This window comes from Balaenoptera ricei, chromosome 9 (genome assembly GCF_028023285.1).
Source record: "Balaenoptera ricei isolate mBalRic1 chromosome 9, mBalRic1.hap2, whole genome shotgun sequence".
NCBI lineage: Eukaryota > Metazoa > Chordata > Mammalia > Artiodactyla > Balaenopteridae > Balaenoptera > Balaenoptera ricei.
In genome coordinates this window covers 49,324,876-49,349,534 of record NC_082647.1, presented here as the reverse complement: position 1 = coordinate 49,349,534, position 24,659 = coordinate 49,324,876, and the positions used below count along the sequence as shown (strand labels likewise).

At 35.6% G+C, this 24,659-nt stretch overlaps 1 protein-coding gene across 2 annotated transcripts in view; it reads left to right on the top strand.

The window, feature by feature from the left end:
- Positions 1-24,659, top strand: part of TAX1BP1 (Tax1 binding protein 1) — an 87,182-nt gene that overhangs the window by 52,996 nt on the left and 9,527 nt on the right. For both annotated transcript variants that reach the window (XM_059933713.1, XM_059933712.1), the window contains exons 10-16: positions 33-179; positions 542-665; positions 1,906-2,003; positions 5,162-5,287; positions 7,910-7,981; positions 20,506-20,689; positions 21,047-21,195. In XM_059933713.1, the coding sequence (XP_059789696.1) occupies positions 33-179; positions 542-665; positions 1,906-2,003; positions 5,162-5,287; positions 7,910-7,981; positions 20,506-20,689; positions 21,047-21,195 (900 nt within the window). The remainder of the gene's footprint in view (positions 1-32; positions 180-541; positions 666-1,905; positions 2,004-5,161; positions 5,288-7,909; positions 7,982-20,505; positions 20,690-21,046; positions 21,196-24,659) is intronic.

The following is a 24,659-nucleotide window of genomic DNA, read 5'->3' as shown; positions in this document are numbered from 1 at the left end:
TCTCTTAGAGGAAGAGTTTATTTCTCTCTTAGGAAAAGACTGATACACTGGAACACGAACTGAGAAGAGAAGTTGAAGATCTGAAACTTCGTCTTCAGATGGCAGCAGATCATTATAAAGAAAAATTCAAGGAATGCCAGAGGCTCCAAAAACAAATAAACAAACTTTCAGACCAATCAGTAAGAATAATTGAATTCATCACAGTAAAATAATTCCTTTATCAATATTTTTGTTTACAAATCAAATTTATAATGTTATACCCTTTGAATATAATTTCTCTCTGCTTCATTTCACATTACTGGCCTAATATTGTAGTGATAATTTTTTTTAAATCTGGAATTTTTATTTGTTGGAGAAATAAAATGTTCTGTTTTGTAACATTTAGGTCAGTTAGTAAAGTGATGTGTGTAACTTTAGTCTTTGTTGGCCTTTAAGACAGCAGCAGCTTTGTGGACTTTTCAGGATTTATTTATATGATACATGGTTGCTGAAGGAGGGAAATGTAACTCATTTAACCATTGATTGTTAACATTTTGAATAGGCTAATAACAATAGTGTCTTCACAAAGAAAACTGGGAGTCAGCAGAAAGTGAATGATGCCTCAATAAACACAGACCCAGCTACTACTGCCTCTACTCTTGATGTAAAGCCACCACCTTCTACAGGTAAAAATCTTTTAGACTTTTTGTATGAAGTGTCCTGCCTTGAAAAGTATTTATACTCATTTATACTGCCTGTTCCATGTGTCAGAATTTTAGGGAGGTTTTAAAAAAAATCCTTCTAAGTGAGGGATTGAGGCAAAGGGAAAGTAAAGGTCTAAAAGTCAGTCATGCATGTGGTGAATATACAAAATGTGAGTGTGAACTAGTATTTATCTTCGTGAGCATGGTTAATCAAATGAGCTGGTGTTTGTAAGTGCAAATGCTTATAGTATTTGATCTATAGGAAGAGAGCCAAGAATTGAATTTTTAATTAATATTCTAACACTGTGGAATTCTGAACCATTTATGGCACTAATTGTACAATTCTGTGGGGAAAAACTTAAAAATCCCTTTAATTCTATTCATATTTCTCTCTTTCTTGCCTTTTTTTTGTTTTTGTTTTGTTTTGGCTGCTTTGGATCATTAGGGTACTTTCCTCATTAATGTACCTGTTGGTGGATAAGTTAAATATTTTATGAGTTTATTAACTTACAGAACAGATTAGAGAGACATAGTGAATACATGAACAACATGAAAATTTAAATTAACTCTAGGTTTTCACTTGTCCTAATGTCTTTTTTTCACCATTTGTTAAAGATTTGACAATAACAAAAATAAATACTAGAGCATGAAAGTATATTTAATTGTGTAGTGTCTGGGGCAATTGGTGTTTTAGACTTTTTAAATGTATTGTAAGTTTCCTATACTATTAAATATTTAGATTCAACTGCTGTAGAACAGGATCCTGCCTTCCATTTCTATATATCCTGTGTAGTACCAAGAAAGGTGTTATATTGACTTAATAAAGACTTATTGAATAGTAGTGAAGGACTAGAAAAATGATTTAATATGTTTTCTCAAGGAGTATGGCTTTCCTATATATCTTATCTATTAAGTATATAGAGAACAATTTCTGTGCCATTTTAGAACTATTTTTAGCTAGTTAAAAAAATAATGATTTTTAAAATTTGAATGAAAAAATTAAAATTAAAAAATATTAAAAAAAATTCTCATCTAATGTTTATATTGTCCTTCTCTGTTTATTTAGTATATGAATAGATGTTTTCAAATAGATGTTTCTCTCCTTTAGTATTCCATTTATTATATTTCACAGTATAGTGACCCTCAAGTTATTCTGACCAGGAAGATAATACAAGGATCAAAATAATTTTTAATAATCTTTTAATTTTCTGCCTTGTTATAGCTGAGGTAGATTTTGACAATCTAACTAAGGGACAAGTCTCTGAAATGACCAAAGAAATTGCTGCAGAAAAGTATAATAAATGTAAACAACTCTTGCAGGTAAGCTAGCTCTCTTGTAAGAGAAAGATTTATCAAATGTGATGGCTTAGCTTATCCTTATTGTTTTGATTGATGGGTATCCCAGGGTTTCTTTTTTATACCCATATACTGATATTTAGTTTCACTTTTGAGATGATAAGTGGGGGTTGTTCTGTGTACCTGTTCATGTAGGCATGTGTGTAAAATCACGATCCTTGGGGATTCCCTGGTGGTCCACTGGTTAGGATTCGGCACTTTCACTGCCGTGGGCCAGGGTTCGATCCCTGGTCGGGGAACTAAGATCCCACAAGCTGCACAGCATGGGCAAAAAAAAAAAAAAAAAAAAAAAAAAACACGATCCTAAAACTATTGTTTTCTGTTCCCCTGATGTCCTTCTCTTGATAATGGGCAAGTGATTAATTGAGGTTGGGGTTGGATATTGTCTGTCTTCTTCTTCTGATAAGGATACATGAAAAATGTTTGAACTGCATAAAAAAGAAGTATTCTTTTTTACACTTACTGTAATAATAGCAAAGACTTTCACCACATCCTAAAGTGACTATATATGTAAAGTGGAAAAAAAGGAATGGTACCCAAATGAGTGGTTGCCTTTACGGTATTATTTTGATTATATTAAACTATTATTCAGACATACAAGTTTTGCAACTTCCTAGTAGTATTCACTCCTGGGGTAGTTAAAGGACAAAGGGAAAATGCGTCTTATTTGTACCTGATTTGGGGAAGAGAGGAAAAGATGTTTTGTGTATGTTTTTCGTTCATTCAATTAAATATTTTTTGTGTGTTTGTTTCTCTGTTCATGTGGAGAGGAGAGGGATAATTTTTAGAGCCATGTAAGGAAATTCATATATTATTATAGTAATTAACTTAAAATATTTTATGTTACTGTCTTTTTTAAAAATATAATATCTTTATTGGTGTCAGTGTTTTTTCTTTCTTTTTTTTTTGATAAATTTATTCATTTATTTATCTTGGCTGCATTGGGTCTTCATTGCTGTGCGCAGGCTTTCTCTAGTTGTGGCGAGCAGGGGCTACTCTTCGTTGTAGGTTGCGGAGCATGGGCTCTAGTCGCGCACCCTAGAGCACAGGCTTAGTAGTTGTGGCTCACGGGCTTAGTTGCTCCGCGGCATGTGGGATCTTCCTGGCCCAGGGCTCGAACCCGTGTCCCCTGCATTGGCAGGTGGATTCTTAACCACTGCACCATTTCTATAAATGGAATCATATGGTATGTTCTTCTTTTCCTGTCCCCTTTCAGCACAGTTATTTTGAGATTTGTTTATATTGTTGCTTATTATTGGTAGTTTATTCCTTTTTTTGTTTGTTTTTTTTAATAAATTTTATTTATTAAAAAAAATTTTAACATCTTTATTGGAGTATAATTGCTTTACAATGGTGTGTTAGTTTCTGCTTTATAACAAAGTGAATCAGTTATACGTATATCCCCATATCTCTTCCCTCTTGCGTCTCCCTCCCTCCCACCCTCCATATCCCACCCCTCTAGGTGGTCACAAAGCACCGAGCTGATCTCCCTGTGCTATGCGGCTGCTTCCCACTAGCTGTCTGTTTTACATTTGGTAGTGTATATATGTCCATGCCACTCTCTCACTTCGTCCCAGCTTACCCTTCCCCCTCCCCGTGTCCTCAAGTCCATTCTCTAGTAGGTCTGCGTCTTTATTCCTGTCTTGCCCCTAGGTTCTTCATGACTTTTTTTTTTTTAGATTCCATATATATGTGTTAGCATACGGTATTTGTTTTTCTCTTTCTGACTTAACTTCTCATAGTTTATTCCTTTTTATTGTGAGTTCATCTTCTGCCATTTTAAAAATTGGTTCATATTATTATTGAGTTGTAAGTGTTCTTTATTCCAGATACGAGTCCTTTGTCAGATATGTGGGGTAAATATTTTCTCCCAGTCTGTGGCTTGCCTTTTTATTTCCTTAATGGTGTTTTTAGAAAAAGTTTTAGTTTTGCTGAAGTACAGATTATCAATTTATTGTTTATGTGTTCTTTGTATGTTCTAAGAAAATAGTTACTACTCCAACTTGTAATGATTTTCTCTTGTTTTCTAGAAGTTTTGTAGTCTTACGTTCTTTTAGGCCTGTTAACCATTTTTAAGTTTATTTTTGTTTATGGTGTGAGGTGTGGTGTGTATAGTAAGGATATTTAATTGATCCAGCATTATTTGTTGAAAGGACTTTTCTCCATTGAATTGCTCAAAGCATATAGCATATATTTTTTCTTTTCTTTTTTTTAATTAAAAAAATTTTTTTTATTGGTCTTGTTGCATGGCTTGTGGGATCTTAGTTCCCTGACCAGGGATCAAACCTGTGCCCCCTGCAGTGGAAGCGCAGAGCCCTAACCACTGGACTGCTGGGGAAGTTCCTCGTCATGTTTTAAAACTCCATTCTTTTAACATTCTGGGTTGTAGAGAAGAGCAATGTATAAGAAATCCATCTAAAGATTGTCTTGATCAGGAAATCCCAGAGTTTTAATTATTAATATATGGAAACAACAGCATTATAAATATGTGATTTTTATTATGTCCTTTGCAAAAGTAATGTGTGCTTATTGTGAAATCTTATGATGTTACAGAAATAAAGAATAAAGGTGGTAAAAAGTACCATTATGATCCTGATCCCCAGATATAAGGGCTATTAATATTTTGGTTTATGGAATTCCCTGGTAGTCCAGTGGTTAGGACTTCGAGCTTTCACTGCCGAGGGCCTGGGTTCATTCCCTGGTCAGGGAACTAAGATCCCACTAGCTGTGTGATGTGGCCAAAAAAAATAAATAAATTTGGTTTATTTTTTCTACATATACTACATAGACATCATATAAAATTGTGTTAAACAACTTTTAAAGCAGAAATGGGATTATACTATATATTCTGTTTTTGCAACTTGATATTTTCAATTAATGTATCTTGCCATTTTTCCTTGTCAATTTTTAGATCACTTTGTTCTTTTTCAATAAATATATTCTGTTCCATTGTATGGATATAAAATGATTTGTCCAATCTTCCACTGACAGACATTTTGGTTATTTCAATTTTTATACCTTTACAACAGTGTTATAATAAACATTCAGCACAAGTATGTTTGTATAGATATTAGCTGTATATGGATTTAAAATCTTTTGGTAATTATACTAATTTCATTTAGGATGAGAAAACAAAATGCAATAAATATGCTGATGAACTTGCAAAAATGGAGCTGAAATGGAAAGAACAAGTAGAAATTGCTGAAAATGTGAAACTAGAACTAGCTGAAGTAGAAGAGAATTACAAAGTAGGTTTACTATTCGTATAACTTGAGGCATAGTACCTGATACTTTTGAAATGTGCTATCTATAATTTGGTCAATCTAACGTAAAGTTTCAACATGGGTAATTGGGATAGTATTTTCGTGTATAGATAAAAATGTACTATGTATTTAGTTATGTTGAATACAGTTCATTAACTATGAACTGAGAAAATAGATACCCATATGCATTGCCATTGTGGCTTTCATTTTGCGGATTCAGATGGCTATTGAAATTATATCTTTAAATCATGCTTAGTTTTTAAGATGAAAGTGATCATTTCATATTCCTTTTTCACTTAATTGTGAATGTGTTTGTAAAATTATTCTAGGGCCTTGGTGGTTTTTTTGGGGAGTGTGATAAGATAGGATCAGTAATTTAAAAAATTTATGTAAAGGTTTTTAAATTTATCACCAAAATGTGTTACTTGTGATCCTAAATGAGATACTGCAGAGTAAACAATACAGTCTTAATTAATGAAGATTATTTTTGCCAGTTTAACACTAGGCAACAAACAAGCCTGAATGGTAAATGATATTTGTAAAAATGTTGGAGAAAAAAATTAGTAGGCTGTCTAGCTAATTAATAAGTGGAAAGACATTTTCCCTCTAAGTAATAAAATGTAATCTTAAGTATTTTAAGGTATGTGCATCTGTGTATAATTGGCATTTTTTTGTGTGTGTGACTAAAGGCCTGGAAGTTCTAAATGATTTAAATTTGCTCTGTCATAGCTAATTGTACCTATAATCTAATTTTAAAATATAACATTCTTAAAGGCACCAAGAATTACTTTGTTTGGGTTGGTACAGGCTAAGGTAATTTAACTGCTTGATCCTTTTTTACTTTCATCTGCTGTCAGAATGAAATTTTGAAACTTATTTCATGAGGTTATTGTTGTTCCTGGGATCACTGTGAATATTGTTTTTATTGCCTGGGAACTTCTGTTATTATTAAAAAGTATGAATACTGAATTTATATGAAAGTTTATTTTTGCAGATTGATTAGGAAAAATGATTTAGTAAATATTTATTGAAGCCTATTAAATATAAAGCACTATGTTAGCTATTATGTGGGTGATCATATAACTAAGGCACAATGCTATGCTTAAGGAGTTTATAATCTAGTAAGGAGTGCTAGAAGTGTAATCTTGATATTCAAAACTCTTTCACATTCACAACCTAGGTAATCATCTTTCAAACCCTTGGGAAGCTAAGTAGTATTTTTATTTCATTAATGATAAAAATTAGCATCGAGATTAAACAGCATATTTAAGGTTGTACAACTGGTAACGGTGCTTGGCTTTTTGTTTAGTGCCTTTCCCCTTATTTTGTGCTGCTTAGACACAAACACCATGAGACAAGGCAAAATGTGATGAAGTTCTACATAAGCTGTAAGTCTAAGTACTTTAGGGCTGTTTCCAATGGAATATTTAGGAGTTAGATATTACAGAGAAACTAGACCTGTGAAAAGACCAAACAGGAGGGGAGGATAAACAGAGCTGGGAAAAAAAGAAACATCTTTCTAAACAGATGGAAAAGCATTACAGGTTTGGAGGTCAGAAGTAGAGAGCATAATCTGGGAGCTGTGACAGTCTTGAGTAATAGGACTTTAATATCTGTGATGGAGTAGATAGATGTGAAAGATAGGTTGAAGCCAGATTTGGGGGGAGTTAAACTGGAATGTGGGTGCTATTTGCTGTTAAGAATTTTCTAGGAGAAAAGGGACCCAACCAGAGTGGGTCTTTATGAAAATAATTTGGTAGCACTGAGAGGATTTACAGGTGGGAAGGGTTTTTGAAGGTAAGAAAATTAGGTACAAATATTCTTAGAATGAATTGATAAAGGCCATCTCCTTGGATACCTTCCCCAATCACCTACCATTGAATCTATCAAGGAAAGCCTTAGGGAAAAACCATTGAAGAATAGTTTTATTTGTATACATACTGCTTATGCTGTAATAGGCAAATAATGGGTAGTTGTTGAATAAATGAAAGACTTGGAAACTGAAAATGTTGAGAAGTAGAGGAAGAGGAGAAGGAGTGTTTAATATAGTTTCCTAGCTTCAATCACACTGGGCTCTGAGATTAATAATATCAGTTAACAAAAGTAGAAAAGTAGGTTTGGGACATTTTACCCTTACAGTGCAGAAGGACAACAGTGAAAACATGTTTACCCATCAATTAAAAAGGCAGATTTGGATCTTGGGAAACAGAGTGTGGCACATGAGTTAATATTTGTGATTTATTCATATGAGCATGATTGTTGAAGGCATAGAAGAAAGGGAGTTTACAGAGAATGTAGAGAGAAGAAGCCAAAGAAGAAACTTTGGAGAATACCTATATTTGTAATGGTGAAGAAGCAGACTTTTAAAAAAGAGCATGAGAGGATGACAGTGTTGGTGCAGTTTCACATAAACCAGGGGAGAAGCTTTAAGAGTGAGGGAAGTTAGTCAATAATGACAAGTAATTCAGAGATGTCAAAGAATAAGAACAAGGAAAATACATGGATATGGTAATAGGAATTATTTTGATAGAATGGTATAAACTAACTGTTGAAGAGTAAGGAGAGAGTAGATGATGAAAAATAATGATAATTTCTTTCTCTCTTCAGCTTCAATTGGCAGAGAAGGACAAAGAGATAAATGGTCTAACTTCATATTTGGAAAACCTCTCCAGGGAGAAGGTATTGAACCAGTGTACTTAAAAAAAAGTTTCATGTGACACTGAATGATAATACAGCTTTATGAAGGGACACACATTTTACAGTTATGTGAGGGTGATTTTTTTTAAAAAGTTAAATGACTAAAGAAAAGACAAACAGGTGTTAAGACACTTAGGTGGAAAATGTTTTTAGTTAAATAATATTTAAAAATATTTTGTTAGAAAAATGCTCAAGTGTTGAAAGTTAGTTTGATTTTTGTTACATAGTTTGTATTTAACAAACAATTTTACAGTGTTCAAATTTAAGAGAACAGTAAACAAGTTTAAAATTATACCTAATGTATTTATCTGGTTTTCTTTTGTAACAGTAAACATTTTAGAAGTTGTTTAATGATTTGTAGCGTAACCTAACATTCAGAGCATACATTTATAATATAAAATATGCTGTAGTGCAACATTTCTCACAGTATGGTTTGTGGTCCTTTGGGGGTCCCCATCCCCTTTCAGAGGTCTACAAAGATAAAACAGTTTTCGTAATATTACAGTATTTGCTTTTTCCCTACTCTGTTACATTTGCACTGTTGGTATAAAAGCAGTGGTGGGAAAACTGCTGGTGTATTAATACTGAATCAAGGCAGTGGCACCAAACTGCACTAGTAGTTACTGTATTCATCCTAACCATGCGTTCACAGTTTAAAAAAAAAATAGAAAACAGTTTCACTTAAGATGACGAAACAGTAAAATATTAATTTTATTGAAGCTTGACCCTGGGGGATGTTTTTAATATTCTGTGTGATGAAATGGGAAGTACTCGGAAAACACTTTTGCCTAATGAAGTAAAGTGGCATTAAATACCTTTAAAGGTAAAGCACTGTGTGATTGAGTTCTAAGCTGAACTAGCCTCTTTTTATATGGCATATCATTTCTATTTTTAAGAATGACTAATAGACAAAATTTGGTTATTCAGACTGGGGTATTTGGCAGATATTTTCTTGAAAAGAAGGGAAGTGAGCCTGTTACTTTAAGGAAAACCAGTTGATAGTATTTGTTGCCAATGATAAAATTCAAGCTTTTAAGAAAAAATTAGAATTTTGTAAACCTAGGAGTCACCTTGTTAGCCATAAATTCAGGTAGGGTCTAAAGCGGCTTGTTATGAATGACAAAAGACACTCCTATCATTCAGGAAATTCCAGAAGTTTTAGGAGATCTGTGCCAGGAACTGGGGACAAGACCAAAAATGTTTTTTATATCACAGTGTGTATTTATGTATGTACGTACAGTCATCCCTTGGTATCCTCAGGGTTGGTTCCAGGACCCCTCCAAGGATGCCAAAATAGGAGGATGCTAAAGTCCCTTATATAAAATGGTGTGGTACCATCGGCCCTGAGTATCCCTGGGTTCTGCATTGGCTGGCTCTGCATTGGCAGATATGGAGGGCCAACTGTATTTTTAATTTATATTTGGGTGTCTGTGTACATCTGTGTGTCTATCTAATCTAATCTTAATACATATCATCTTATCTTCCTACTTGGTAGTCATCAATATGAGCTCTTTTTAGTCAATGGATTAAGAATTTTTTTGATGTTCACATAGTCTGAGATTTGGTCAGTGGGAATACCTTCAAGCTGGTTCCTGATCTGCCTCAATATCAAAAGGATATTGTTGGTCTTTTGAGCACTTAATTTTTTTCTAGCACTGCAAGGTATTCTCATACCTTTATTCCCTCATCTTTGGAATTGGCCATTTTTTTAGAATGAAGAAGCTCTGGTCCTTATTTCTCCAAGGAGTTCTGGTTGCTTATTAGTGGGAAATGGTATTTAGAACCCAAAATACAGGCCCTAGGTGTGCTCATTGCTTGTAGATCCTTTCAGTGTCTGAGCTGGGAAAGGTGTGTATTTTAGATATCATGAGTTCTAGTCCAATTCCGCACTGGTTCTTCCTTGCTTTCCTTTCCTTTTTTTTTTTTTTTTTTTTTAAAGAGGCATTTTTTAATAGACATTATTACAGTAATTTTATCTAACTACAGAAAGAGATTATCAGGGTAAGGATGTTGGTGTGTGTGTGTTTGTTTTTGGTCGTGCCACGTGGCTTGCAGGATCTTAGTTCCCTGACCAGGGATCAAACCCTGGCCCCAGCAGTGGAAGCGTGGAGCCCTAACCACTGGACCACCAGGGAATTTCCCCTTGCCTCATTAATTCCTATTTGTACACTTTTTCCACAGTGAGAATCCTGTGCCCAATAGTGTCAATACATTGAATCTACTTGCTAATTCCAATATCCCACACCTTCAGAACTGCTAGAGCCGTATCACTAAAAGAAGGAAACCTATTAAGAATAGAATTGAATTCAAGATTGTTTGCAAGTCCTTCCCCCCCACCCCCCACCCCAGGTTGTCAGTATATCGCGTTCAAAGGTTACTTGTGTTTGTTCTCTCTCCCTCGCCCCCTTCAGTGTATGGTAACACAAAATGACAAGTGGGTTAAAAAGATCCCTGCAAACAAACAGTGGATTAAAGCTAATTAAAACAATAGGAGCACAAATGAAGAGTAAGAAAATGATTTTTTATTTCCAGTATGAGTTTTCCTCAAGTGTATTTCAAAGTTAAAACAATGATGACCTAATCAGATTTGACAAGAAGTTGACAAAATATATATTCCAAATGCTTAAGACAACTTTTTGAAATATGGATGTACCTTAACCATTTTTGGTAAGAAGCCTGGCTCTAAGTGTATTTTGTGCTTGGAGTTAATAGCTAATGCTAGAGAGAAGCAATCAAGATACTTTATTTTTATATATTTTACATTTATAAAAAATATATATTTCATATATAAAATTTATATATAATTTATATGTAAAATTATATATATAGAATGTTTTATATAGTTATTTTGAAGTTTCATATATAACAGTGAAAGATAGTGCTAAATGATTATAACCATTTGTACATTTTGTTGTGTTACAAATGGCTGAAATCACAAACAGAAAACAATATGGTGACTGTATTAATTATGCTGCACAGCAAATTACCTGAAAATGTAGTGGCTTAAAACAGTATTTGTTATCTCACAGTTTCTATGAGTCAGGAATCCAGGTGTGGCTTAGCTGGGTCCTCTTTAGACATCTTGCAAGACTGCAGTCAGTGTGTCAGATGGGGCTCAGTCATCTCACGGGTATAGATCTACTTCTGAGCTCACTACTTGTTGTCAGGATTCAGTTCCATGCAGATAGTTGGGTGAGGGCCATAATTTCTTCTCTGCCATCTTCCATGAGGTCACTCTCCTCCTCTATGTTTTTTTTTTTCCAATATTTATTTGGCTGCATCAGGTCTTAGTTGCGGCGTGTGGGATCTTCGTCACAGCATGCGGAATCTTTTGTTGAGGCATGCGGGCTTAGTTGCCCCGTGGCATGTGGGATCTTAGTTCCCTGACCAGGGATCGAACCCACGTCCCCTGCATTGGAAGGTGGATTCTTAACCACTGGACCACCAGGGAAGTCCGTCCTCCTCTATGTTTGACTGAAGTAAAAGGTTATTCAAACCACAGGCAGGGTAACCTTTAAAAATGTAAAGCTGATCCTTTCTTGCTTGAAGCTCCTTAACGGGCCTCCCATGCATTAGTGCATTTAGGATAAATGCCAAAATTCTTTTTTGGCTGCACCGTGTGGCTTGTGGGATCTTCGTGCCCCAACCAGAGATTGAACCTGTGCCCTTGGCAGTGAAAGCAACAGTGAAAGCGCGGAGTCCTAACCACTGGACCACCAAGGAATTCCTGCCAAAATTCAATGTAGCATGTAATATTTTATATGACTGGCCTCTCTCTCTAGTCCCATTTTAAGCCACAGTTTCTTGTTTGACTCTCCTCTATTGTAGAATTTCTCTCAGTAGTGTTCTCAATCTTGACCTTGAATCAGAACCACCTGTATTATTTGTTTGTTTTTTAGGTAATTATCAAATTTATTTAAATATTTTGCCTTTTTGTCATATTAAAGATTAAATGGCGATATACAACATGTATTTGGGGAAATATGAGCAAATAAATACAACATTATAAGTAATGATAAGAGTACAGTCATGACTTATTACAAGCTAAACAAAAGTTAGCAGAGCTTGTGCCTTTGCAGGGAAAGGTCAACATACAATCATATATATAGAATGCCACAGACTAGATTATCTTGAAAATTGCCCTTTTTCACATTACATTCATATAATTTCATTTAATATAGTTTGTTAGGGTACCACATTTTTTTTAAAATTAATTTTTATTGGAGTATGGTTGCTTTACAATGTATTTGTTAAAATACAGATTTCTGGCTTCCATTCCCAGAGTTTCTGATTTGTAGGTCTGGGGTGGGGCTTGAGATTTGCACATTCGACAAGTTCCTGACGCTACTGGTCTGGGGACCACACTTTGAGAACTGTTGTAGTCACTCGGGCCTTACAACTCATGAATTGCTTTCTTGTTTCAGGGCCCTTGTTCATGTACTTTGCTAGGAATATTCTTGCCTACAATTCTTTGTTAACTTTTTTTTTTTAAAGAAGAATTTTTTTTGGCTGCGCCACGCGGCATGCAGGATCTTAGTTCCCCAGCCAGGGATCAGACCTGTGCCCCCTGCAGTGGAAGCACTGCGTCTTAACCACTGGACCTCCAGGGAAGTCCCAGAAGAATTTAAACATATGTAAGAAGAGAATAATGTAACGAACTCAGTTGTACTTCTCATCGAGCAATCAACAGATGTTACTTTGTGGCATCTTATTTTAATTTTCTTTTAAGTATTTTTTTTTTTTGAATTTGTTACAGTATTGCTTCTGTTTTTATGTTTTGGTTTTTTCTTTTTTTTTTTTTTTGGCCATGAGGCATGTGGGATTTTAGCTCCCTGACCAGGGATCGAACCCACACCCCATGCATTGGAAGGCAAAGTCTTAATCACTGGACCGCCAGGGAAGTCCCAGTGCCATCTTATTTTGTCTGTTCAACCGTAATTCCCTTCTCTCTTCCCCCAGTGGTATTTTTTCAAGTATATCCCATAATTCCTATTATTTTCCTCTGAATATTTAACTATTCCTACCACTCTTGACTTATTCTTTAAGTCTCAGATTAAATCTCTCTTTTTCAGAGAGGACTTCTTTGACCTCTCAGTCTAAATTAGGTACCTTTATTAAACTTAAACCTGGGAGCTGTACTTTTATTTTATAGCACTTACCATAATTTGTAGTTAATATTTCTGTGCTTATTTCTGTAACAACTCCCTTTGCTTAATTATAAGGTCCATGAAGAACAGAGATCATGTTTATTTTATTCACCACTGTATTTGCAGCCTCTAGTACAGTGCCTTATATTTGAAGTTAAATATTTGTTGAATGACTAAACAAGTTAATGGGGCAAACATAATTTATAGCATTTGCTTATAAAAATATTTGGTAAAAGAAATGTAGTGGGATCAGCAGTTTTGTTGTCATTTAATACCCTGCCCTGCCAGGAATACAATAGAAGTAGGCCAGTTTGCTTTCTACTTCCTGTCTTCTTGAGTTACTCTTGATTTCCCTGCTACTGACACTATAGTTTTATATTACTTCTAAAGACTGTATTTATAAGAATTTCTGTTTGCTATTTCAGCAGCTTGCTTCATGTTTGTCTTCTCCCCCAGTGTTTCTCAGTACCCTCACTCCTGCCACAATCCTCTGCAGAGTTAGGATTACGTCCTTTTTGTTCAGCACCGAAACCTAGATCCAGACAGTGCCTGGAATGAACCAAGTGATCATTAAGCATTAGTTGAGTGAGCAAATGACAAAATGGATGTATCACCATCTAACAGAATGTGTGTTTTACTTATTGTGTTTCTTGTCCATCTGCCCTGCTCTAGATACAGACTTCATGTGGGCAGGAATTGTTGTGTGTTTTGGTTATTCCTAAATCTCTAGTGCCTGGAGAGCAGTGCCTGCTGCATATTAGATACTCAATAAGTATTGAACATATATGTGGATAAAAACTCATTATAGTGTTTTTAAGTAACTAACTCCCTAGTATTATAAAAAAATTATTTTAAAAATAACTTTTAATAGTATGAAGTAATTTAGGATTAAAAACCCTACCAATTTAAATTTATTTAGAAACTTAATATACCTTAAAGTATCTTATTTTTTAATGTCATTCCAAATCCACTATTTAGAATTATTTATCATTTTCATACTATTTCAGATATTCTGTATAAGTCCCTTACTAGAAATATGAAAAGGGAAGAGTAAAGAAAATAATAAAGCAAAAACCACAATGGCAAATAATGATAAAAATGATGGTGGGAAGTACTTTATTAACTATTACCAGAGAAAAAATTAAAATAAAAAATTTTTTAAAGTAAAACTTTCAAAATGTTGTTTAACGTTATCAGGTACCTGACTAGTGATTTTTCTGAATCATCATTTCATATTTCCAGATGATCTGCTTCCTTTTTAAGAATAGAAGAGTAATATTTGTATATGTTTATAAATGATTAATGGAAGGTATCTTGAGTATATCTGTGATTTTTGTGGGTGACAAAATTAAAGGTACTGCAACTGTTGCTATGTTTTTTTGCCTACATCCATAATTGAAGAAAATGCTAAATTTCAGTTAGAAGTTAGTGAAAAGATATAAATTTTTTTTTTTTTTTCCATTTAAGTTCATGGATCTCCTGAATTCTAAACATGGATCCTTTTGTGGGGGGCGGGGGGAAGCATGCATTGTGAATACAAATTTAAGAATCTTCTCTGAGTCAAGAGTTCAGTCTTCTAATTTGCCAAACAACCTAATCATAACTATTTTGTCCATGTTCCTGTGTTCTGTTTACCCTGCCTCAGTTTCCCCCATGAGGAATCAAAGCTGCTTACTCCTCCTTTTCTTACCCTTATACTATTTGCAGAGGATTTATTTTATCTTTGATGGTAGAGGAGTGGAGTATGAACCTAGAGGAAACTCTTTATTAGGTTGGAATTCTCTATGAAGTTCCTTGGCTCTGTCAGCGCATGCATAAATGTTTTGATGAAACCCTTGACTCCATTTAAGTAGTTTATTGTTTGCTTACAGAAGAACTTAACCATACTCCTTTAAATTGATTTGCTTACACTTTTGTAGAAGTATTTTATCATCTCTTAACTCTTTTGCTGCTTTCATGCCCTTTTTTCGCTTTTCTTGAATCATCTTTGAAATATTTTAAAAATTTACTCTCTCCCTTTTTCTCTCTTCACATTTCCACTTAAACATCTTGAATTACTATAGTGGTATGTCAGGGGTTTTTGAGTCTTGGAGGTGAGGGGACATCCGTTGAGGGCCTGCTGTGTTCTAAACACTCCCCTCATTTCTCAGTAGTCCTCTGAGGCCTGAAGAAGATAAGCTCCTCAGGGTTATTTGTGCTGGAGCTGATGAGCAAATTCTGGTCTGATTCCAATCCACCATGTCATGCTGCGCCCCTGATTATTTGTTTCTGCTTTCAGCTGTGCCCAGTATAGTTTTGCTAGATTAACCTTGCTAAGGACCATTTCACTGTGTTATTATTGTTCAGGAACTGTTAGGCCCATTGTAGTAAACTGTATGACGCATCTGGCACATTTGCCCTTCAACCTGTTGTTTTTAGCTGCATTTCTTCTGCTCTTAACATGCATCCTGTGTTCTAAGTAAATCATTCACTTACCAATCCTGCAATATGTTATATTTCATATGCCTTCTGTACTCTTTTCACGTGCTTAGGAAGAACTTTTAATTCCCATTTCTCTTTTCAAACCTAAATTGGCTTGCATTTTTCATGTTTAGCAGTTTTGCTCTCAGTGATAATGACTTATTCCATTTGAAGGCCACTTACTCTATTTTAAGGTCATTTTATAGGTAAAAATTTGTTAACATAGAGTCTCATCTCTACTCCAAAGGGATGACAATCAGCAAAACCAGCTGAATTTTACTTTACAGATGAAAATTTTCATTCTTATATCCTTTGTTAATATGTTTGGTTGAATTTTTTAATTTTTAATTTTTATTTTTAAAGTTTTTTTTTTGGATGTGGACCATTTTTAAAGTCTTTATCGAATTTGTTACAGTATTGCTCTGTTCTATGTTTTGTTTTTTTGGCTGTGGGGCATGTGGGATCTTAGCTCCCCAACCAGGGAGATTGAACCTGGACCCCACCGGCATTGGAAGGCGAAGTCTTAAGCACTGGACTGCCAGGGAAGTCCCTGGTGCAATTTACATATGATAAAATTCTCTCATTTTAAGTGCAATTTGATGAATTTTGTCAAATACATATAGTTCTCTACCATTACAAACTATAGAATGTTTCATTGCTGCACATAATTCCCTCACGCTCATATGTAGTCTGTTCCTCCAGCTACCCCCAGCCCCAGACAACCACTGTTCTACTTTCTGTTACTCTATAGTTTTACTTTTTCTAGCATTTCACATAAATGTGGTAATACAGAATTTATTCACTACTTGATAGACGTTAATCCTTTTACCAGCTGATGGGCATTCAAATTATTTCTCATGTTTTGCTGTTATGAGTAATGCTGCTATGAACATTCTCTTACAAGTTTTTTTGTGGACATGTGTTTTCATTTTTCTTGAGTAGATACCTAGGAAGGGAATTGCTGGCTTATATGGTATGTAAGTGTATGTTTTTAAGAAACACCCAGATTGTCTTCCAAAGAGGCTGTACACTTCGCATTCCCACCAGCAGTGTCTGAGCATTCCAGTCACTGGCCCTTGGTATTGTCAGTTTTTAATTCTAGTCATTCTAGTGAGTGTGTAGGGTTACCTCATTGTGGTTTTAGTTTTAATTTCTCTGACGACTAGTGTTTTTTTAATTATTATTATTATTATTATTATTTTTTTTTTAGTCATAGGGCATGGTTATTTATTTATTTTTTGCCGTGTTGGGTCTTTGTTTCTGTGCGAGGGCTTTCTTTAACTGCGGCAAGTGGGGGCCACTCTTCATCGCGGTGCACAGGCCTCTCACTATGGTGGCCTCTCTTGCTGCGGAGCACAGGCTCCAGACGCGCAGGCTCAGTAGTTGTGGCGCACGGGCTTCGTTGCTCCGTGGCATGTGGGATCTTCCCAGACCAGGGCTCGAACCCGTGTCCCCTGCATTGGCAGGCAGATTCTTAACCACTGCACCACCAGGGAAGCCCTTTAATTATTATTTTTTAATGTTAAACTTTAAAAAAAATTTTTTTAATTGAAGTATAGTTGATTTACAATATTGTGTTAGTTTCAGGTGTAGAGCATAGTGATTTAGTATTTTTGCAGATTATATTCCATTATAGGTTATTACAAGATAATGGGTATAATTCCCTATGCTACACAGTAAATCCTTGTTGCTTATCTATTTTATATATAGTAGTTTTTATCTGTAATCTCATACCCCTAATTTGTCCCTCTCCCCTCCCCTTTGGTAACCACAAGTTTGTTTTCTATATTTGTGAGTCTGTTTCTTTTTTGTATATACAGCCATTCATATTATTTTTTAGATTCCGCATATTAGTGATACCATACATATAGTATTTGTCTTTGACTTATTGAATCAAGTGCACGCGCGCGTGCACACACACACACACATACACACCCATCTTCTTAATCCAGTTGTCTGTTGATGGGCACTTGGGTTACTTCCATGCATATCTCTGCTATTTTAAATAGTGCGGCTATGAACATTAGGGTGTATGTATCTTTTAAGATTAGTGTTTTTGTTTTTTTCCGGATAGTCCCCGATGACTGACTGGTGATGCTCAACATCTTTTCATGTGCCTACAAGGGCCATTCATATATATTCTTCTGTGAAGTGTCTGTTCAGATCTTTTACCTGATTTTTTATTGGGTTATCTTTTTTGGATTTAAGAGTTTAAAAAAATATATTCCAAATACAATTTCTATGTTATGTATTTTGGAAATATTTTCTCCCAATTTGTGGTTCACCTTTTCATTTTTAAAAATACTGTCTTTTGAAGAGCAAAAGCTTCTAATTCTGAAGTAGTCCAGTTTAGCAATGTTTTTCTTAATGGTTCATGCTATATGTGTCCTATCTGAAATTTTTGCCTAACCCAGGGTTACAGAGATTTTCTCCTATTTTTTAATCCAGTATATTTTATAGTTTCAGCCTTATGTTTAGATTTATGATCTACTTAAAGTTAATTTTTGTGTAAGGAATGATATGTAGTCAAAATTTGTTTATTTGTATGCAGATATCCAGTTTTTTAGCATCATATATTTAAAAGAACATTTTTCCTCCATTGTATTACTTCTGCATCTTTGTTGAAAATTAATTGACAAGAGTATGGGTATATTTTTGGAATCTCTTTTCTGTTTTATTGATTTATATTAGGGGTCAGCATACTAAGGCCTACATCCAAATTTGGCTTCTGGCCTGTTTTTGTAAATAAGGATTTATTAAAGCGCATTGCCATGCCCATTCATTTTTAGGTATTGTCTATGGCTGCAATAGCAGAGAGAGATTTGAGAAGTTGTGACAGAGACTGTGTCTTACAAAGCTGAAAATATCTACCATCAGGCCCTTTATGGAAAAGTTTGCCTACCCCCAATCTGTTTATCCTTAGGCTAAAACTGTACTCAGTTGATTATTATAGCTTTATAATAAGTCTGGAAATCAGATTGTGTAAGTCTTGAAGTTTGTTCTGCTTTTTAAAAATGGGCTATTCCAGGACCTTTGTGTTTCCATGTACATTTTAGAATCAGTTTGTCAGTTTATACAAAAGCCTGCTGGAATTTCGATTGGGATCGCATTGAATCTGTAGATCAATTTGGGGGGAATTAATAGCATAAAAATAAGTTTTCCAGTCCATGAATGTGGTATATTTCTCCATTTGCTGAGGCTCTCTTTAATTTCTCTCAGTAATGTTTGTGGCTTTTAGTTCATAGGCCTTGCACATCTTTTGCTAAATTTATTCCTCAGTATTTAATTTTTAATCTATGAATGTTACTATAAATAGAATTTTAAAAAATTTCATTTTTCAGTTGTGTTTTGCTGATATATTAGCAGTACAGTTGGTTTTATATATTGACCTTATATACTGCAGGCTTGCTAAATTAACTCATTCTCCTAGTTCTAGTGTATTCATTAGGATTTTCCACTTCTATGATCATATCATCTGTGAGTAAAGATGGTTTTACTTCTTCCCTTCCAGTCTGTCTGCCTTAATCGTAATCTTGCCTTAATCTTAACACTGTTTAGAACCTCCAGTATAGGGACTTCCCTCATGGTCCAGACTCTGCGCTCCCCAATGCACAGGGCCTGGCTTTGATCCCTGGTCAGGAAACTAAATCCCGCATGCAGCAACTAAAAGATCCTGCATGCCGCATCGAAGATCCCGAGTGCTGCAACTAAGACCCGGTGCAGCCAAATAAATAAATAAATATTAAAAAAAAAAGAAACTCCAGTATAATGTTGAATAGAAGTAGTTAGAACAGACATTTTTGCCTTAATGTTTGATCTTAGGTAGAACCATTTAATTTTTCACCATTAAGATTCACTGTAGGTTTTTGTAGATGTCTTTTTTTTTTTTTTTAAATCATGGATGCCTGTTGAATTTTATAAAATGTTTCTTCTTGCAGTTATTGAAATGATTGTATGCTTTTTTCCTTTAGTCTATGAACATGTGATGAATTACATTGATTTTTGGATGTTAAACTAAATTTGCATTCTTGTGATAAAACCCACTTGGTCATGATTTTTTTTTTAAATAAATTTATTTATTTTTGGCTGTGTTGGGTCTTCGTTGCTGCATGTGGGCTTTCTCTAGTTGCAGCGAGCGGGGGCTACTCTTTGTTGTGGTGCGAGGGCTTCTCATTGTGGTGGCCTCTCTTGTTGTGGAGCATGGGCTCTAGAGCTCAGCCTCAGTAGTTGTGGCGCACGGGCTTAGTTGCTTCGCCGCATGTAGGATCTTCCCAGACCAGGGATTGAACTCATGTCCCCTGCATTGGCAGGCAGATTCTTAACCACTGCTCCACCAGGGAAGTCCCAATGTATTCTTTTCTAATATTGAATTTGATCTCTTAATTAAGGATTTTTACATCAGTATTCGTGAGGGTCTGCAGTTGAGGTCTGCCGTGTTCCTGTGATGTCACTGGTTTGGGTATCAGGATAATACTGGTCTTGTAAAGTAAGCTGAGACAGTGTTTTTTCCTCTAGTTTTTGAAAGAGTTTATACAAGATTAGTATTTTTTTAAATGTTCAATAGAGTTTACTAGGGAAGCAGTCTGAGTTGTTTTTTGTCTTGTGATTTTTACTAATAGCTAAATTGTAAGAGATTCGCAATTTCCTCTCAATTAGCAATAAAAAGGGTACTTTATTGGCACAAATAAATTTGAAAATATATTGGGCTTTATCCTGCTTTCTGATTTTGTTAGATGTGGAAGGGACATTTATGAGAAGTTGAGAACCAGCCTTTCCAACTGTTATACTTTAAATATAATAGGGAAATCATTTTATTGTTATATTTTGGCTAAATATTTAATGCTCTTCTTGTTAAAAAATATTTGGTTGCTTATTCACCTTTGTTTTTGTTAATTTTAGGAACTTAAAAGGAGTCTAGAAAATCAAGCAGAAAGGAAATTGGAGGGTCAGAATTCCCAGAGTCCTCAGCAGATCTCACAGTGTTTCAACACCAGCTCAGAGCAAAATGGTCATGTTCCTGCAGTGCCAAATACACAACCAGTTCTGCAGTTTGGTAATCCTTATGCAACACAGGAAACAAGAGGTTATTAAAATATTTTTGGTTGGGGTTAGCTGAATGTGGAGTTTTTTTTGTTTGTTTGTATCTTCCTGGGATTAGAGAACTGTTGGTATGATCAACTCTAACAGAAATCTTGTTTTATAATAAGCAGTTTTAATGTTTAACACTAACTGGCTTCATCTAGAAGCAGTACACCATGAATGAGGAGTCTATTTGCTTATTGCACATAGTTCTTATTTTTAAAGATCATTTGGGTTAAAAAAAAGACATTTTTTTGGATACACTAAAGTGGTTCTTTATATTCTGTTCATCATAGCTATACACAGAGATTCTAATTTTAGTACCAGCTTTTACCCTACCCTTCCAAAATTTTTATTTCAGATGGAGCAGATGGTGCTTTTTACCCAGATGAAATCCAAAGGCCACCTGTGAGAGTACCCTCTTGGGGACTGGAAGATAATGTTGTCTGCAGCCAGCCTGCTCGAAACCTAAGTCGACCTGATGGTTTAGAAGACCCTGAGGATAGTAAAGTAAATTGAATTTCTATTTTCTGAGCCTGTCCCTTTTATTTTTTGTCCTGTGTAGAGAGTTATGTGTGTGTGGAAAGAGAGAATGTATATGCTTGTGTGTACACATGATTGCTTACTTGATTTTTTGAAAAATCTGCTTGTATTTAAATTTGAAAAATCAACCATTAATATGCTTCAGACTTACACTTTAGGATTTATGGAGAGAATGACCTTAGAATATTGTAGTTATAAGATAGTTTAATCTTAAAAATTTTTTTTAGATTGAGCTATAATTGACATATAACATATGTTTCAGGTGTGGAACATAATGATTCGGTATTTGTGTATATTGCGAAATGATCATCATAACAAGTCTAGTTAACATCCATCATCATACAGCTATAATTTTTTTTTCTTGTGATGAGAACTTTTAAGATCTACTCTGTTAGCAACTTTCAAATATACAATACAGTATTAACTGTAGTCACAGATAGTTTAATCTTAATTATCACAGAGTTATTTACTATATTCTTTTGATTGTAGATGTACTAGGTTGCAAGAAGCAAAGTGTTAATGACAGCGTTATGCTTTGGTGTGCATCTTTTCAGTTTTGCATTTATATCCCACTTTAAATTATAAAGTGGACTCTTCGTTATCTTTAGCAAGGAAAAGAAGTGTGTGTATCATAGTTTTCTTTTTCAGAGAAATACTCTTGTAGACATGATTAGTATTTAATCTCTCAGCAGTACAGTACTGTTGATAATTGAATCAGTTTACATGGCATGGCATTCTTTTTATTTCATTTAAGAGATTTCGTCACCATTTAATAGATCCTTTTCCTCATAGCAGCTCTTTTCGGATTTTCTGTGCATTAAGATGTGTTTAAAAGAAATGCTTTATCGTGCTCTTTGCAAGTACAGCGGTATCATGACCTGTCTCTCATTTAATCTAGTTTGCTGCATTTAATTGCTATTAACCTTTGCAGAAACTGATCAGTGTTCAGACAGGCATGATTTTAGCCCTAGTGCTCAACACCCATAATGGAGAAAAATGTATTTCTCTCTTCTGCCTTTTGGCCTCCTATATCCATTACTGGGAATAATTAGGAAAACTGTCAGAACTTTGGTAGCCTATATGAAGTCTAGAGTATCATCTTACTGCTTTTTCACACCTTTACTTCACATTTTGCATATTTAATCTGATCATTCTTGGCACAGATGTTACATGTGACAAGCTCTTCTCTTCTGTAGTCATCTGCTTCAGTTTAATTAGCAGAATGTTCTTTCTGATCTGTGTGCTTTGCCCTCCTGCAAACCCATGAGAAGCAGTGTTAGAGTCTTGTGCTCATTTGCTGACATGCTTAGATTTGGTAATGAGATGGAAGGGGTCTTAATAGGCACACCTTGGGTAATTGTATTTTGCTATCAGAAGATTTTTCACATTAGACAGAAACTAATTTTTATGTACATTCAGACCATATTTTTAAAAAAAAATTCTTGTCATTACAGCAACAAAAATCACTTGCAAATGAAGTGTTTTAGTTAAAGTATAAAAAGCAGCTCTGAGTCGACCTGTCCCTTTTCTCTGGTTCTTTGCCCTGGAAGTATTTAACAGCCCGGGACCCAGTGCCTTTCAGTTGGGGTTGAAGCGGCTGCACTTCCAGCCCCCTCCAGTCATACCTGCCATATCTCCTCCCTTCTGCACCAAAAACTTTCTGTCAGATCAAAAAAGGCTTTTATGACTCACTCCCCTTCACCTCATAGTTGTAATTATGATGATAGTGATGGCAATAGACATTTCTGTAGTTTTATTGGACAGCTAATGCTTAACACTTTAAATATATTAACTCTACATAGCTGTCCTATGAGGTAGAAACTGTTACTATATTGGAGGAAACAGAGACAGACTACCTGGCTTGCTTCAAGTCATACAGCTGGTAAGCGTACAGCCTCATCAGTTTGGCTATGGAAGTTGTGGTTTTACCACCTATCAACCTACCAAACGACTAAACCAGAGGTTCCCAAACTTTCTCAGTTAATGGCACCTTTAGCATCTCAGTAGCCTCCTGCACAGTTTTGGGAACCATGGTCTAAACTCTTGCTACACAAAAATATCATTTTTGGACTAACACTGTTGGTATCTCCTGGGAGCTTGCTAGAAATAAGCAATCTCTGGCTCCACTCCAGACCTACAGAGAATCAGACTGCATTTAACAAAGTCTTTCGGTGATCATGTGCTTAATAAAGTTTGAGTTGCACTGGTCTAAACTTCCTAAAGCCCATCAGGCAAGGTTGGATTACTTTCTCTTCCTTTAACACATATCCCACTTTCCAGTTGTTTTTATGCCTTTGTATAGTGTTTCCCTTCCACCTGACTAGCTTTACTTCTTTCCTTTCTCCTCTATCTCTGAAAGACTGAGGTTCACACATTCTGTTAATGTGTAGTTTGCAGCTTTCCACATGAATCCTTCACTATGAACCCCCCAATTGAAGACTGACAATTTTTGTATTTACATTTTTTTCTGATGAGTTTTTTAGTTTTTATTCTCAGAAGGATCTGTGGTTTTCAAAGGGGCTATGATTCCAAAATTGTTGGGAATCACTGCTTGAAAGAATCAAGTCCTGTTTCTCATTGTCATGACACATGGAATTTTTGCCTTTCTTAAATTTTGCCATTTTTCATATGTTGTCTTATTTTTAAAATTTTACTTTGAATATAACCAATATGTTTTCTGTTTACAAAAGTAGTATATAATTACAGTCAATTCACTTTTATCAAGACTGCCAAGACTTTTTTTTTTTAATTAATTTATTTTTGGCTGTGTTGGGTCTTTGTTGCTGCGCGTGGGCTTTCTCTGGTTGCAGTGAGCGGGGGCTACTCTTCGTTGCAGTGCGCGGGCTTCTCATTGCGGTGGCTTCTCTAGTTGCAGAGCACGGGCTCTAGGCGCACGGGCTTCAGTAGTTGTGGCATGCGGGCTCTAGAGCGCAGGCTCAGTAGTTGTGGCGCAAGGGCTTAGTTGCTCCGCGGCATGTGGGATCTTCCTGGACCAGGGATCGAATCCGTGTCCCCTGCATTGGCAGGCCAATTCATTCATTCATTCATTCATTCATTTATGGCTGGCTGGCTGGCTGGCTGGCTGGCTGTGTTGGGTCTTCGTTTCTGTGCGAGGGCTTTCTCTAGTTGTGGCAAGTGGGGGCCATTCTTAATCGCGGTGCGCGGGCCTCTCACTATCGTGGCCTCTCTTGTTGCGGAGCACAGGCTCCAGACGCGCAGGCTCAGCAATTGTGGCTTACGGGCCTAGTTGCTCCGCGGCATGTGGGATCTTCCCAGACCAGGGCTCGAACCCGTGTCCCCTGCATTGGCAGGCAGATTCTCAATCACTGCGCCAGGGAAGCCCCTGGCAGGCCAATTCTTAACCACTGCACCACCAGGGAAGTCCCCCAAGACATTTCAAAGGGGAAAGAATAATCATTTCAACAAATGAT